At 24.0% G+C, this 14,764-nt stretch overlaps 2 protein-coding genes across 2 annotated transcripts; one reads left to right on the top strand and one right to left on the bottom strand.

Moving 5' to 3' along the window:
- Positions 1–10,168: 10,168 nt before the first annotated feature.
- Positions 10,169–12,564, bottom strand: Tfb4 (transcription factor B4). The gene is made up of 7 exons (XM_011506726.1): positions 12,496–12,564; positions 12,305–12,407; positions 11,079–11,566; positions 10,772–10,912; positions 10,565–10,700; positions 10,427–10,463; positions 10,169–10,328 (listed from the first exon to the last, which is right to left on the bottom strand). Exons 2-7 carry the CDS (start codon positions 12,312–12,314, stop codon positions 10,253–10,255), a joined length of 888 nt encoding a protein of 295 aa, XP_011505028.1. The 5' UTR covers positions 12,315–12,407; positions 12,496–12,564; the 3' UTR covers positions 10,169–10,252.
- Positions 12,565–12,699: 135 nt separating this feature from the next.
- Positions 12,700–14,759, top strand: Slbp (Stem-loop binding protein; the record flags this gene model as incomplete). Its single annotated transcript, XM_011507382.1, has 2 exons — positions 12,700–13,762; positions 14,624–14,759. Coding segments are annotated over exons 1-2 (801 nt in total), but the record flags the coding sequence as incomplete, so codon positions are not given.
- Positions 14,760–14,764: the final 5 nt, after the last annotated feature.

The raw sequence follows: 14,764 nt of genomic DNA on the forward strand, positions 1-14,764 counted from the left end.
ATTAAAAATCCTTATAAAGAAAAGAAAGAATGTGAGGTGGAGAAATAGAATGAAAAGTAATATAGACAGAGGGCACTAAATTGACTTACTTCTTTACGAAACGACTATTTTTCTTTCAGACTTTTCAAATTTAATTTTCGTGTGAATTTTCACTGTATAGCAGAAGAAGAAAATGAATAAGAAAATCGATGACTTTAGAAATACGAATTGTAGGAGACAAAAAACAAGGGCACACAATAAGAAAAGATGTTTAGAAATGATCGAAGAAGTAAATTTTATTAAATAATAAGTTTTTTGAGGAAAAAACATTAGATATTTAGTAAAGATAAGATTTGAAATTTGTTTATATGATATTCATCTCATTTATGTTATTTTTCTGTTCTCTCTCTTTTTTCCCTTTTTTATATTATCTCTCTTTCTTTTTTTTACGCACTTATAACTCTATTAATTAAGAGACATTGTGTAAAATAAAATATGGAAAGTTTTGGAAAATTAAATTTTGTCAGTAACCACATTTTATTTTTACTTGTTATGAACGAATGGGAGAGAGACAGAGAGAGAGAGAGAGAGAGAGAGACAGACAGACAGACAGAGAGAGAGAGAGAGAGAGAAAGTGGATATAACTTAATTTTAAGTTGTAATTTAATTTTCTTCATTATTGAAATAACAAGTGACATGTATAGAAAATTTCAAGAAATCTTTTTTTGTTTCGTTTCTTTGTTTAGTATCGTTATTGGCACCTATAGAAAAGTTTTATTTGTACATTTCTGTTAAAAATAACTCTATCATATTATTATTTTGTTTTCTTTCACATTTTCACAATTCTTGTGCTTAATTTAAGAATTATGTCATAGTACTATATACAATTCTTCATTAATAAGGAAGTAATGACATTTTTTACTCTATTTTAAATTAGTTATTTAACATGAGAAGTTATTATTATTTTTTGTAGAAAATGATGGTTGTACTGAATTTATATATACATTTTAATTAAAATATTATATATATTTAAATATTTATATTCATATTCATATTTTGTACATACATACAAATGCATATTTCATTTTAAGTAGAAAGAAGAATGAATAGATTTTTAATTATAAATATAGTCTAAAAAAAATATCACATATTTTATAATTTAGCGAGTGTTGAAATTTAGACAATTTTTTAAAAATCTATATTCATTATATAGAATGTTCAAATAAAATATGAAAACATCAATGAATGCACGATAGTTCGTTCATCATACAAGATAATTCAAATGTATATTTTTACTAGACATGAAGCAATTTAATAACGATAATTTAAAAAATTTTTACATTATATTTAAAAATATATAAAAAACATAATATGGCAATAGAGCTGAATTTATCGGTTTAAAGAAGGTTATTCATAATTAGTTTTGATAATTTTAATTCGTTATATTAAATGACTTTAGAAGTATAATATATGTATTATACACAATAATTTTTTAATAATTATTCCTAATTTTGTCTACTATAACGTGAAAATTTCCGAAAATATATAGTATTTTTCGGGGATCCAATGAGTTGTCTTTTCCATTGTCACTGATATATTGATCCGATAGTGACAATACACTATATATAATCGTAAAGAATAATAATTAAATATCATTTCTTTTACAAAAGGAACAATGTTTTATCTATAAGTTGGAGAAAGAATGTATTCTTTTCATGGGATCGTCATGGAACCTCGAATGACAGGTAAATATGGCAGCATAAATTACGATCCGACCTAGAAACTTTCTAATAAATATATGCAATTCATAAGTAAGCTCACGAATTTCAGTTTATATTTATAAATAAAGTTTATTGCAAAATAATTAACATACTTATTAAAACTTAAGTAATGTAAATAATGGATTTCCACAGTAGCGATTGCCTTGATTAACGTCGAACAGCCAAAATTTTGTTCGTTTGTGTAATTTTTGCCGTTTGCCTAAAAATAACAAAAATATTTAGTAATTTTGACAGTATCGGTATAAAAAGATACAAAATCGATCATTTATCGTATAAAAATCAATTGCACTTAAATATATATAAAAAATTAATGCATTCATAGAGAATTCTAAATCACATGACATTGTGTTCACATGGAACTGAAAAGTTAGTTAATAAAACGTAGTAAAAGAAGAAATAATGTTTTTTTGTCCTATTGTTATAACTAGGATATTAAACTACTTCATTCTACTTGTAGATACGAAAAATAAAAAATTAATTGTTAATTCGACGAAATTTTTGCAATAAATTTAAAGCTGCGTAAATTTGCAAGTTAATCACAATTAGAATAGCGACAAGATTAAATCCAGAGTTGAATCGCCAAAGCTGATGAGGCTTAAAAGTAATATCGCCTACTTTTAGTAAAATATAAAGACAATCGAAGTGATTAATTGAAATAATATATAATCTATAAACCTCAATTTTATAAACTTTTATAGATGACCTTATTAAATAAAACACATAAACGATATGATAATGGAAATTAAGTAAAATGAATTACCTATTGTACAGAATGAAGCCGAAAAAAAGGATTAATTTAAAAATATAACGATTATGATTACTAGGATGGAAATCAAGTAATAAATCTAATATATTGACTTAAGTGTCGATATATCAGTACAATATGGCATAAAAAAATTAATATAAATTTATAATATTTAATGAAAAATTGAATAAACATTCTACGCAGCGTTTTTTTTCTATCGTCCTTTTTCTAGTTATATTGATTTAATTTCAATTTGTTCCATGGTATTTCTCACCAAGAAAGTAAGGCAACAGAAAAATTGATTACTAGCCAAATATTTTTTACCATGAATAAATAGAGATTGTCGATAAATAAAAATTGACGAGTTACGGTGTGACATTGAATGCTATCTATCAATAATAACGAGAGCTTAATAAGTAAATTTTTGATAGATAGAGAGAGGAGCGATAGATTTAATAATACATGTAAATATCGTTGAATCATTATCGTCTTTGTAGGGATTCGGATATATACTTATCTGCATTGATCGATTTCCTCGACGGTTCGAAACCATTCTATTGTTGATATTGAGACTAAAATTGCGGAGGAGGCACTTGTCTAAATACGGATTTCCCGCTTCTATGTGTTCTTACATATAACTACCGATCGAGGTCACCAATTTGAGTTCCAATTATTCTAAGAGCTTATGTAAATTATCAGTTTAACGTGTGAGAATAATGGCCTACCATCAATAAGCAAATCATTATTATAGAAAGCCGATGCTACTATACGTAATTCAAAATAGCAATAAAATATGATAAAATCAAAAACTGATTAACGATACTACTTACAATTTTGCTAAAAATCGATAGAGTTCTAAAGGAAGATGTAAAGGCGCCAGTTGCCGGTTTCATCTTCATAATAACATTTCAAATAAATTACCGGAGAGTAATTCTGATTTCATGCTTATCTTAATGCATATCATGGAAAGTAAACAATTTTCAACTTTATAGAAGTATTCGTATTTGTTAAAGTTACTTTACAACCTTCTTGCAACGAACGACGAATTGTTAAAAATTTAAATACAATATCTTATATATTGTTATTTATACACACATACATCCCCTCATTATATATTCTTTGATTTTTTTATAATGCTGATAGCAATATTAATGTAAGAATCAAAATTAATATGCACAATAAATACTTTTTTAATAATCTTGTTATAAAGTATATAATAATTTGAATACAATATTCAAAGTTAATAAATACATTATATTATCTAAATTATTGTAAGATCTTGAAATAAAGTTTGTTACATCAGCAACGAAAGAATATCAAATTCGATTTGTACGTATGTCATGTGAAATTTGCGGCAATTTGAGCCGATCATCAATAAATCGCCAAAATGCATCTTGAGAAGAATGGATTGTAAATAGTTTAGTTGCAACTTTATGCTTTGAAATACGGATTATTATGTTTCTTTATGTTTCTTTTTAGACTTTGTGAAATGGTTTATGAGATCGAAAATTATGAGCGAGCAATAAGACTAAATATTTCTAGTAATCATTATTTTGTAAGAGGCAGTATATAATTGTCTTCGATTTGATAAAATAATGTTGCAATATATATTAATTACCATCATCATCATCATTATTATTTATTTATTAAATCATAATATATTAAATTTAGTTTCATCAAATGTACAGAATCAATGACAAAATATTACTATTTTTTTATCATTTAATATACGTCTATAAACATACAAATATAATGACATATTGATAATAAATATATAAAATTTACCCAAATTTTGAAACTTCTAGAAATATTTCTTGTAAAAATAATATTTCAGATATTATTAAATTTTTATAGTTCTGAAGTCATTTTTTCATAATTTTATGGACACTGGCTAAATAACAATAAATTGCTAAAATTGTTTATAAATTGTTAAAATTGAATATATATTTTTACAATTCTATTATATAGTATGTTGGAATGCTCAGTTATCTAAGTAACTCCCCACTTATTGTTTTATTATTTTTGCGTGTGTACATATGAACACACACGCGCTTGCGCGCACACACGCACACGCACGCATACACGCATGCACACAGTTATATACACGCACACCCATGCGCAGAGCCGTAAATTATCTTTCTAGCTTTCCCTTGTGGCTCATCATATTCATTGGACTTTCTAACCCCTTACCTTTGTTTTTTTTATTAGCATACACTGTGGCGTTATAACACGCCTGAAAATTGCTTGTATTTTCTTTTATTGTGTGCCAAAGTATCTCACGTATTATGTCGATATATGAGAGCATTTTTCTCTAAAGTATACCTAGGGAAATAAACCTTGTATGTTACATTCTATGTGGATGGTCTGTAATGTTCGTATGTATTAAAAACCCATATGTGTTACAAAATAACATCATTTTTATTTTAATTATACGATTTTTAGAAATAATATTAAATGATTCTAAAGTTATATTAAAATTATTCAATTTATTTAAATGTATTCATTTGTTTTAACTATAGTAAATAATAACCATTGACACCTACCATTTAATCATTAAATACAATATATATTTGAACTTACTAGATTATTATAAAAATGAAATTACTGCTGTAAATGTTAAATTTAGCCATAATTTATATTTTTTATATAATTTAATAATGTAATAAAAATGTCCAATGTCTTATTAATAGTTTTATAATTAAGTAATAATTTAATAGTTAAAATGAAGTGAATTTTATTTGAAATTTTATTTTAAAGTTAAGTAAAAAAATTAATGTAAAAAAAAAAATGTGTACATTACAATCATTACAATGCACGTGCAAATATATATATGTAACTACATATTTTTAATATAAAATTTGTGATATATTTTCTAATTTTTTTTTTGTAAATGTAAGTAATTAATTAATTTTATATAAGTTTGCAATAAAATTGTAATTTTACAATCTAATGCTTCTCATTCCGAAATTTCTTTAAAATTCTTCTTTAAAAATCGTATATTATTACTTTTCCATTTAACTACGATTTCTCCCGATAATGATGACAAATATTATTGATAACATTAGCACAGCAACCAAGATAAGGAAAATTTTTCATTTTGAAAAATTAGTAGATAAAATCAAGCAAAATACTCAAACAGAAATGACTGAATTTTAATAATAATATTATCCCGGTTATAAAGAAGTTAGCAACCACCTTCCATAAAAGAAAGTTATCTTTTGATATCGATTATATGTTTTACTAGTCTATTAAGTTATCAATGAGACTGTGAGAGATGCAATCCGTCTTATATATTGGGAAGGTCGGGGGATTCAGCCTATAAACTAATATACTATACCCATCGCTTATGAAATTTACTAATTAGGGAGCAACTATCTGTTGGCCTTTATTGCAAGTGCAAGCAGTGAAATGAGCACATACTTCTGTTCAAGCACAATTGATATGATTAAATGTAATACGCAAAGAAAAGAATTATAAATTTTATGATCCCCCCGGAACGACGTTGAATATTTTGGTATTAAAACAGTTATTCAAACTATCATTTAAATATTTTCCGATAATCTTATCTGATCATTTGCCATCTTCCCTTTTAGCTATATAATAGAATTTGTACATTAGATAAATAAAATGAATGGTAGATAAAAACGGCAGTAATTAAAGATGATTATGGTTCTTAAAAATACTGCATCTTATACGATTAAATATCCCTACGACCGTTGCTGTAATCGCTCTTGTCTATTAATGTCGTCGTACAATGGAAAACGATAGAACGACTCTGTATATTGCGCATTAGAGTTTAAGTAAGTTAACACTATTTAACGTATTTTACTTTGTAATTCAACTGACGTCCCACTCCACCAGAGTGATAGACACTCGCTATGGTCGCTGTTCAATAGGAAAGGGTTATTACATCATGGACTAAGTGACCAGCATAACGATGCTGTTTCAAGTAGGAGTTCTGTGTCTAACTAGCAAATTACCGCTAAAGTTTTTCCTTAATCATAGATCAATATAGTCCATAACTCAATTGCCTATATAATTTGGAATTATAATTTAATATTGAATTATTTATCTATTATACCGACATACCAAATTCATTTAATTGTTTTTTAACCGAAGCAAATACTAATCTAACTAATTACCCTATATTATTTAATGATAATATTTAATGCTAATTACTCTAAATATAACGCATAAATTAAACATCGTTATTAATTATTTATTTATTTTGTGTTTTTTAAAAAGACTAAGAGAATATATAAGACTAAGAGAATAGATAATAAATACTATTTTATGATTTGTTATTTTAAATTTTTATTAATCTTTATAATTCAGTGTTTTTTTTTACCGACTCATTATCAATAAAAAAACATGCCCTTTACTAAGTAAACGTCATAATTAATAAACATTAATAAATGCTATACAAATATATAATTTTGATTATGTACGTTTACTTTATAACAATATATTCAGATATCTACAGTTTGAATGTATTTAGAAGTTTGAATTTAGTTAGGAAATAATTAACCATTAGTAGGCATCTATAATTTCAAAGTTACCTTTCTAAAAGTTAAGGAAAATATATTTGTATATTGTCGCCATGGTCGTTAGTTATAAAGATAAAGTGGCAAAGTTTGAGCAAAGACTAAGGTTTGTAGTTCGCAGTAAATTATTTTCCTATCTCTTATAGAAATGACGGCAACAATCACGTTCATGGGTATAATTCATCTTGCAGGAAATTGAGCGAATTTAGTGATGATTACATCTCATATTAGATTTATGAAATAAATTTCTAAAAGAATTTATCGCGATATTAAGATAAATAAATAACAAATAATAAATTAATCATAAATAACATTTTCGTAAATTCATTCATTTTTTAACTGCAATTTCAAGGAAATTTTCAATTAAGAAAGAAGGATTCAGTAATTAGGAAAGACTAAAAAGTAAAATTTTTGTTTTATTATTATAAAAACTAAATATAAATTATACATTGATTATAAAATTATACAATTATTACAATCTTTAAGTTCTACAATTATCTTTTTTACAGTATTTTGTTAACATATAAAAGAAAACATTCTTATTTTAATATTTTATGTTTCTGAAAATAATTATATATTTTTGTAAAATTCAATTCTAAGTAGTGGTTTTTTTGTTAATGAGTAGTTGTAACAATAATGTTTATTGTGTAATATAATATGTATATACTCAAAATAACATCATCTATAAATTTCATTGAATTGATGGATACGTTTTCCGGTTTTTTGCTGAATCCTGCTCAAATATAAAATAATTTCTTAAGCATATGAATCATTACATTATTAAGTAATATAAAATATTTGTTTATAATCCACATAGATTCTTCGATATTATATATAGTTATGCATATCAGTTGTTCAATATACGCTTGCAAATAAATTACTTCATGATTATAACCATTTTTTGGAATGAGAGACGGTGAGAAAGAGAGAGAGAGAGACTTACACTTTCATCCATGAGATAATGAAACAAGCCAACAGAATTTTCGATGTTACTGAAACCTGAAGATCTTACTTCCTATCGTTTTAACCCTTCTCTCGAGTTCGTATACCTATCAGATCAATTTTCTTCTCGCCAACGAAAGCACTTATAGGGCAGCAGTGTGCACGCCCTTTCCAACATCTCCACCTTTCAATTAAGTGGGTGGCTTAGTACTTTAAGAATATAACATACCTTAACCTAAATAAATAATCGACTATCTGTTTAGAGAATAAATATTATTTCCGACATTGAAACTGTTTAAACATAAATGAGATTATTCTTTTATTATAGGATATGTTACGATAAATTTTATGTATATGACTTATGAGTGAATAACTATCAATTAAGTCGTTCATTATTTCTTATATTTGATTCGAGTATTGTAAACTTTGTTCAAATACTGAATTCTGTAAAATTAAAAAGATAATGTAAAAACTAATTAATGTTATTAATTTGGAAAAGTATATATATATTTTGGCTTACTTGATTACTTATTAATATAAGATTTTCTATCGATTGTATTTTATTATTAAATCCGTCAATTTTATCACAGATTATATTACTATACAGATTGTTCTTATTAATAAATTGTATTATATTTAAGAAGCATATAAATAATATCTGAAATAGTATTTTAGAAACTTAATATTTTTTAATATTATTGTGTATATAAATTGAATAATTATATGTTTATATTAATGCTATGTACTAATTGAGATTCTCAATGTATTATGATTTTATAGTTAAAAGATTCATTAATATTTTATAAATTTTATTTCTATTACTTTCTTTTAAGTATTATAAATAAAGTACTTCTGGTTACATTTTAATAACATCATATATTTATATCTTATATTTAGATTATATTAGAAATTGAAAACGATACCATTCATATTTAATTAAATTTAAATTTAATTTTTACGTTCGTACATTTTTTTTATAATTCAGAGTATAGGAATATCATATGAAGTTCAACAGTATTTATAAAAAAGCTTATCAATCTTTATAAATTTATAAAAAATAATTTATTACCTAAATTACTATTCAATTTTACCATAGTAGAACATTTATAATGATTTATAAATGAGAATTTTTTAATGAACTGTCGAAATTCAATCATGAAACGTAATTCAACTTCGATTGATTTCTTACATGATAAGTTAGTAAACTTTATATATAAATTTTAAAATATTTATTCTTCAAATTATTTTTTTACTCATTTATTATTAACAATAGTTATTGTTCATATATTCGTAATATATTTAATAAAAATTACATATTTATAATAAATACAAAATTTTAGTCTATTTGTTTCATTTTGAACAAAGAGGAAAACAATACTTATATATATATTGTAGTGAATAATAAAATTTCTTAAATTTTATTGAAATTTTAATAAATGTAACGTAATTTATAAACGGTATCTAATTCTTAAAAATTTTTTTTTATATAAATAATTGAGTGTCTAAATATATAAAATTATAAAATCTAGAAGAGTAATGAGATTAATTAAGTGCTTGTTCACTCCTTCTATAAACTTTCACAAGTATTGATAGAATTTTATGAATTAATGAGATATTTGAAAAATTTACATGCACAATGAATGATATAGAATTGATGAATATCGAAGACGAAATATTAAAGTATAAACAAAGTTAACATAAAATACTAAAATGAGAAAAGGATTAAATTAACATTAAATTAAATTAATTAACATTAATCAAATTAAACAAATTGAAAAAGTATTTTTTGTATATTAATATTAATTTATGGTCTAGCTTAATATTTATTTATATATATTATTCATAATTATATCATTTTGTTTTTTTTTTTTTGTTAAAAAAAAATCTATTATTATATTATTAAAGAATATTATGATGAAATCAAATAGAATAAAAATATTTATCATTAAAATCAAATACTTATATATTGTTTTAAATAATTTTCAATTATTTATATCAACTGTTTTTTTTTATGCAGCTACAATAATATTGCTATTGGCAAGTATTTAGAGTAGAAAATTTTCGTCAATGAAAAAATTAAAAAAAATTATAAAAAATAATTTTATTCAATCAATTATATAATAATTTTTGTTATTTATACAATAAATTTCTGTATTATATGTACATCTTAAACTAATAAACAAAAATTATGTGACTGAAATGTGCATTTCTCCTAATTTACAATTTACTTATTTATCTAATATATAAAACGTAAAACAGGTTTAATGTGCAAGATCCATGTTTTTCTTTTTTTTTTTCAACTTTATTGGAATTGGAGCAGGATTTTTGAAGACCGTACTGTAACAAACGTAATTTAATTGATTAATTTTATTTTTGAAAATAGTTAAATTTTTATATTTAATTAATCGTTAATCAATTCGCGAAAGAATACTTACTGACAAGTAGTGCAAATGGGACTGAATTTGCAGAAAACTGAAAAAATTGCAATTAAATGTTACAGTTATAAATTCATTCTTATATGACATTTAATTACTCGATTAAATGTAGAATTACTTAATGCGCTAAAAACTCACTTGAGAGACATACTGAGCAAACAAAACCTGTATCAACCAATTCTTGATGACAAAAACATGCAGCACGATAATCTACTTTCACAGGTGGTGGTAATACTAATTTTGACCTTACGACAGGATCTGGTAAAAAGACCCACTAAAAAAGATACATAATTTAGAAGTAGATATGCTAAGTACTAACATTAATGTTAATCTTAATATAAATACCAATAAATACTGAAGTAATCCAGCTAATGGTGGTTGTCCATTTTGTTGTGGTATTTTAAGATAGTTACCACCAGTTAAATCACAACCTTGTTGAAGAAGAGTTAATTCATGATCTAAACTACAGACATCCAACATTATTCCCTATAAAAATATAAAATAAATAATAATCAATATATAATTTTCACAGTAAAAAATTCAATTAGTTCTTTACTATAAATTATCGTTTAATATTAACGATAATTAGAATTTATAAACATAATGTAAATTAAACATTCGATAGTTTATTTCTTAAATATTGTATACAAACCATTTTCTGAGCAGTGAAAAATATATTCATGTAATTCATATATTGTGTGGCTGAATCATGACTAGCGGTAATAACTAATATTCTGGAGTGTAATTTTTCACCTGCAAACTTTTCTCTCTCCTGTCTGGCTATGTAACATAAGCCCATTGATAAGGCACCAGAAATTAAACTTTCTTCATTACATTTTCTATCTAAAGACATTTCACCAATCATTTTATGTACTTGTTGACGAATAGTTCGTTCAAGTTGCGTAAACTTTTCATACTGGCCATCAAATTGTCTCACTTCCGGCATTTTTTCTTGAGGATAAAGAAACTGAGCACCTTGACTGTGACAGGCCATTATTGCCAAATGATTATTCGATGTTTGCATTAGATGTGCATTCGAGAAAACAATAGTGGAATCTAAACATTGTGTTAAAACTTGTTTGACCAGCTTTTGCATGGGATTTACATCCAAAACTATTACCAGAAGACTTTTTTCAATTTCTGAAATTTGAATTGCAAAAAGTATAATTAATATTCTTATGCCTGAAAATTGTAAATAATTTATTATTTATTATTTAATAAAAGAAAAAAAAATTTTTTTTCCCTATATTCTAAAACAATAAGTTCAAATTAATTTAAATATTATATATATATATATATATTTCTATTATTACCAAATCTCATTTAATTAATATAATTAATGATTATATGATCATATTAATTAATTAGCAATATTTGAAAAATAATGGCTTTACAATTCAGTCACAATATATCAATATTATGACAATAACATGTTATTAAGAAAATTTTATTTTAACTTCAATATAATATAAATTTTTAATTTATATGCTAAGTTTAATATGATGTCAAAAACGAATTTTTAAATAAAAAATATCTTATATTGTCAGTAACCCTAATTATATTAAATAGTATTTCTTAACATTCACAAGCATTAAAACAATTATTTGATATTAATTGATAATTGATATTAAAAAAAAATATATATATAAATTATATTGTCATTTAAGCGTAATATAAAATGCAATTATGATTAATTCAATTATCTTATTATATACATTTTATTGTCAATATTAAACACTTGCATGGAGCTGGAAAGGTTACTTTAAAAAATAAATCACATGGTCAATAATTACTGATTAATTTTACGTAATGATATACGTTCATCTTAGGTATTTTCTTAACAATCTTATTTATTATAAATATTATTTTAATATTCACCTGTTGCCATTGTGATTGTTTATTTACAAAAATGAAACAGCAATTTGTTTCTTCATCAAGAAATTTGTTTACGTTCTGAGCCAGCGCAGTTTCTAATTTGTACCTGAAGAGGACGCAGAAACAGATTATTATTTGAATAGATTAAGAAAATCTTATTGAAATGTTTTATTTAAATGTTAATCGATAATAACTTAATTAATGTAATCAAATATTAAAACCATAGAGTCATATCAGTTAATTCAACATTTTCCACTCTATCGGCTACATTAATATATAAAATACTTCATCTCTTATGCTTGTTAAACTGAAAATTGTATAGATTAGAAAAGGCGCGGTTTACTCTTCAATTGATGCAAAAGCGCGCGACATATGTAGAGGTAGAGTATATAGACGAGTGGTATAGGTAGTTTTCAAATAAATTTGTTTAATTTTAACAGTGTCATCCATACGCATGGAGATTTCGTTTCTTAAGATGCACTTGGATATATAAATAAACGAATGATTAATTAATATTAATAATTTTAAACCATTGCGTTATATTTGCATAAAAATTAGTCTTTTGTATGAAGAGTGAGTGATTATAGGTTATGACGCCATGTATAGATTTATTTTTTCCTAAATAAAATTAATATAAAGTACGACATTATCTGGCTTATTGATCACTTCAATAAAAGCTTCATGTATGAATTGAAATTCTAACTACAATTCTATTACTTTGATGAAAGTCATACAAATTGATTGCATTAGATAAGCACTTTATTAAAATTATTGTTTGTTTAAAATATAACTAATTATGGCCATTTTGATTAAGGAAGAGAAAAATTCTTATGCGTGTTTAGATGATGAAGAGGATGCACTATTGAATGAAGCTATTTGCTGTAGTAGAAATTTAGAAATAAAAACTGATGATGATGAGGATGATAATGATATATTGAAAAAGGATTCGAATATTAAACAGAAGAAAAATGAAAAACAAGAAAAACAAAAATCAAATATTCCATGGTGTGATATGGATTCAGATACCACTATTTCTGATTTATCTACATCAAATGGGAAAATTGATTTATCTTCATCAGGTGAAAAAATTGACTTATCGATATGTAATGGAAAATTTGAAAATAATAAGTCATTAAAAGACCATGCAAATTCAAAACTAGAATTTAAAAGTACACAAAGTAAAATAACTACAAAAGAAATGGAAAGAGTAATGGATACAAATAATACAGAAAATATTTCACCTGTGCGCAAAAGAGTGAGAGAAGGAGAGGATAATGATGAGGAATTAAAAGTTTCTAGAAATAGACTTAACAGCAATTCAAGCTCTAGTACAATGTCTAGTAATAGTAAAAAGAGTTTAGAATATGAGACTGATCCTACTATATTAGCTCGTAGACAAAAGGATATTGATTATGGAAAGAATACTGTAGGATATGATAAATATACTCAAGAAATTCCAAAGTAAGTATAAGAATTAAAAATATCATATTAAAGAGGTATATTGATTAAACTTGATTTATATATTAAAATCTTGGCAAAAGTTTTATACCCTAAAATTACAAATTCAATTTTTATTTACCATATTTATGGATTATTACAAAATTTTTTTTAAATTAATTTATAACTTTTCAATTCATTTGAAATTTTACATAATTGATATCTATGTTATATATATTTTTAATAACTTTACGGAATTATTATTTAGTTGATATGATATCAACAAAGAAGTAAATATAAATTTACATTTAAAATTATAGAACAGTCAATACCTAATATTATTATAATACTTTTATTAACATTACCATAAAATATATTCTTGATAGGATACCATATAAATTAAAATTATGCTTATTAAATAAAGCTTTGGCAATTCTCGTTATTATTGAATAAAATAATACCATGTAGTTTTTTTCAATTTAGAAATATATTTTATATATTTATGAATTATTTTGAAATATATTTTTTAAGTTTTTTGGATTTTGTACTATATTATTGTTAATATGCTCAATATTAAAATTGATAATTATGTATAATAAATTATTATAATGTAAGCATACTTTTATAAATAATTATTTTAATATAAATTTTACAGTATTTAAAAGACTTGATACTCTTACGGATCTTCATTGATATTAGTTCTTGATATAAATTTTTTATGCAGAAATAAAATATTTAAATATAATGAAATAAAAAGATTTCATTATATGAATATTAATTAGAATCACAGTATTAATTTCAATTTTATATCAAAGATATAGATTAATCTTTTTAATTCTATGATACTCTGTGACTCTCTAATACTATAATCTATATTTATTTTAGGGATCAACGAACAAAAGATCATCCCAGAACACCTCCAATGTATACTAAGTATAGTAGAAGAGGTTGGGATGGGATGGTAAAATTATGGCGTAAACAACTTCATTTTTGGGATCCAAAGGAAGAAAAAAAAGATGAAATTAC

The sequence above is a fragment of the Ceratosolen solmsi genome, unplaced genomic scaffold, assembly GCF_000503995.2.
Source record: "Ceratosolen solmsi marchali unplaced genomic scaffold, CerSol_1.0 scaffold6, whole genome shotgun sequence".
In the NCBI taxonomy this organism is placed as follows: Eukaryota; Metazoa; Arthropoda; class Insecta; order Hymenoptera; family Agaonidae; genus Ceratosolen; species Ceratosolen solmsi.

Coding starts and splice junctions, on each gene's coding strand:
- Tfb4 (XM_011506726.1), bottom strand. Junction 10,701..10,771: donor GATTACTTCAGTATTTATTG/GTATTTATATTA, acceptor TATCTTTTTTAG/TGGGTCTTTTTACCAGATCC. Junction 10,329..10,426: donor CCCATTTGCACTACTTGTCA/GTAAGTATTCTT, acceptor CGTTTGTTACAG/TACGGTCTTCAAAAATCCTG.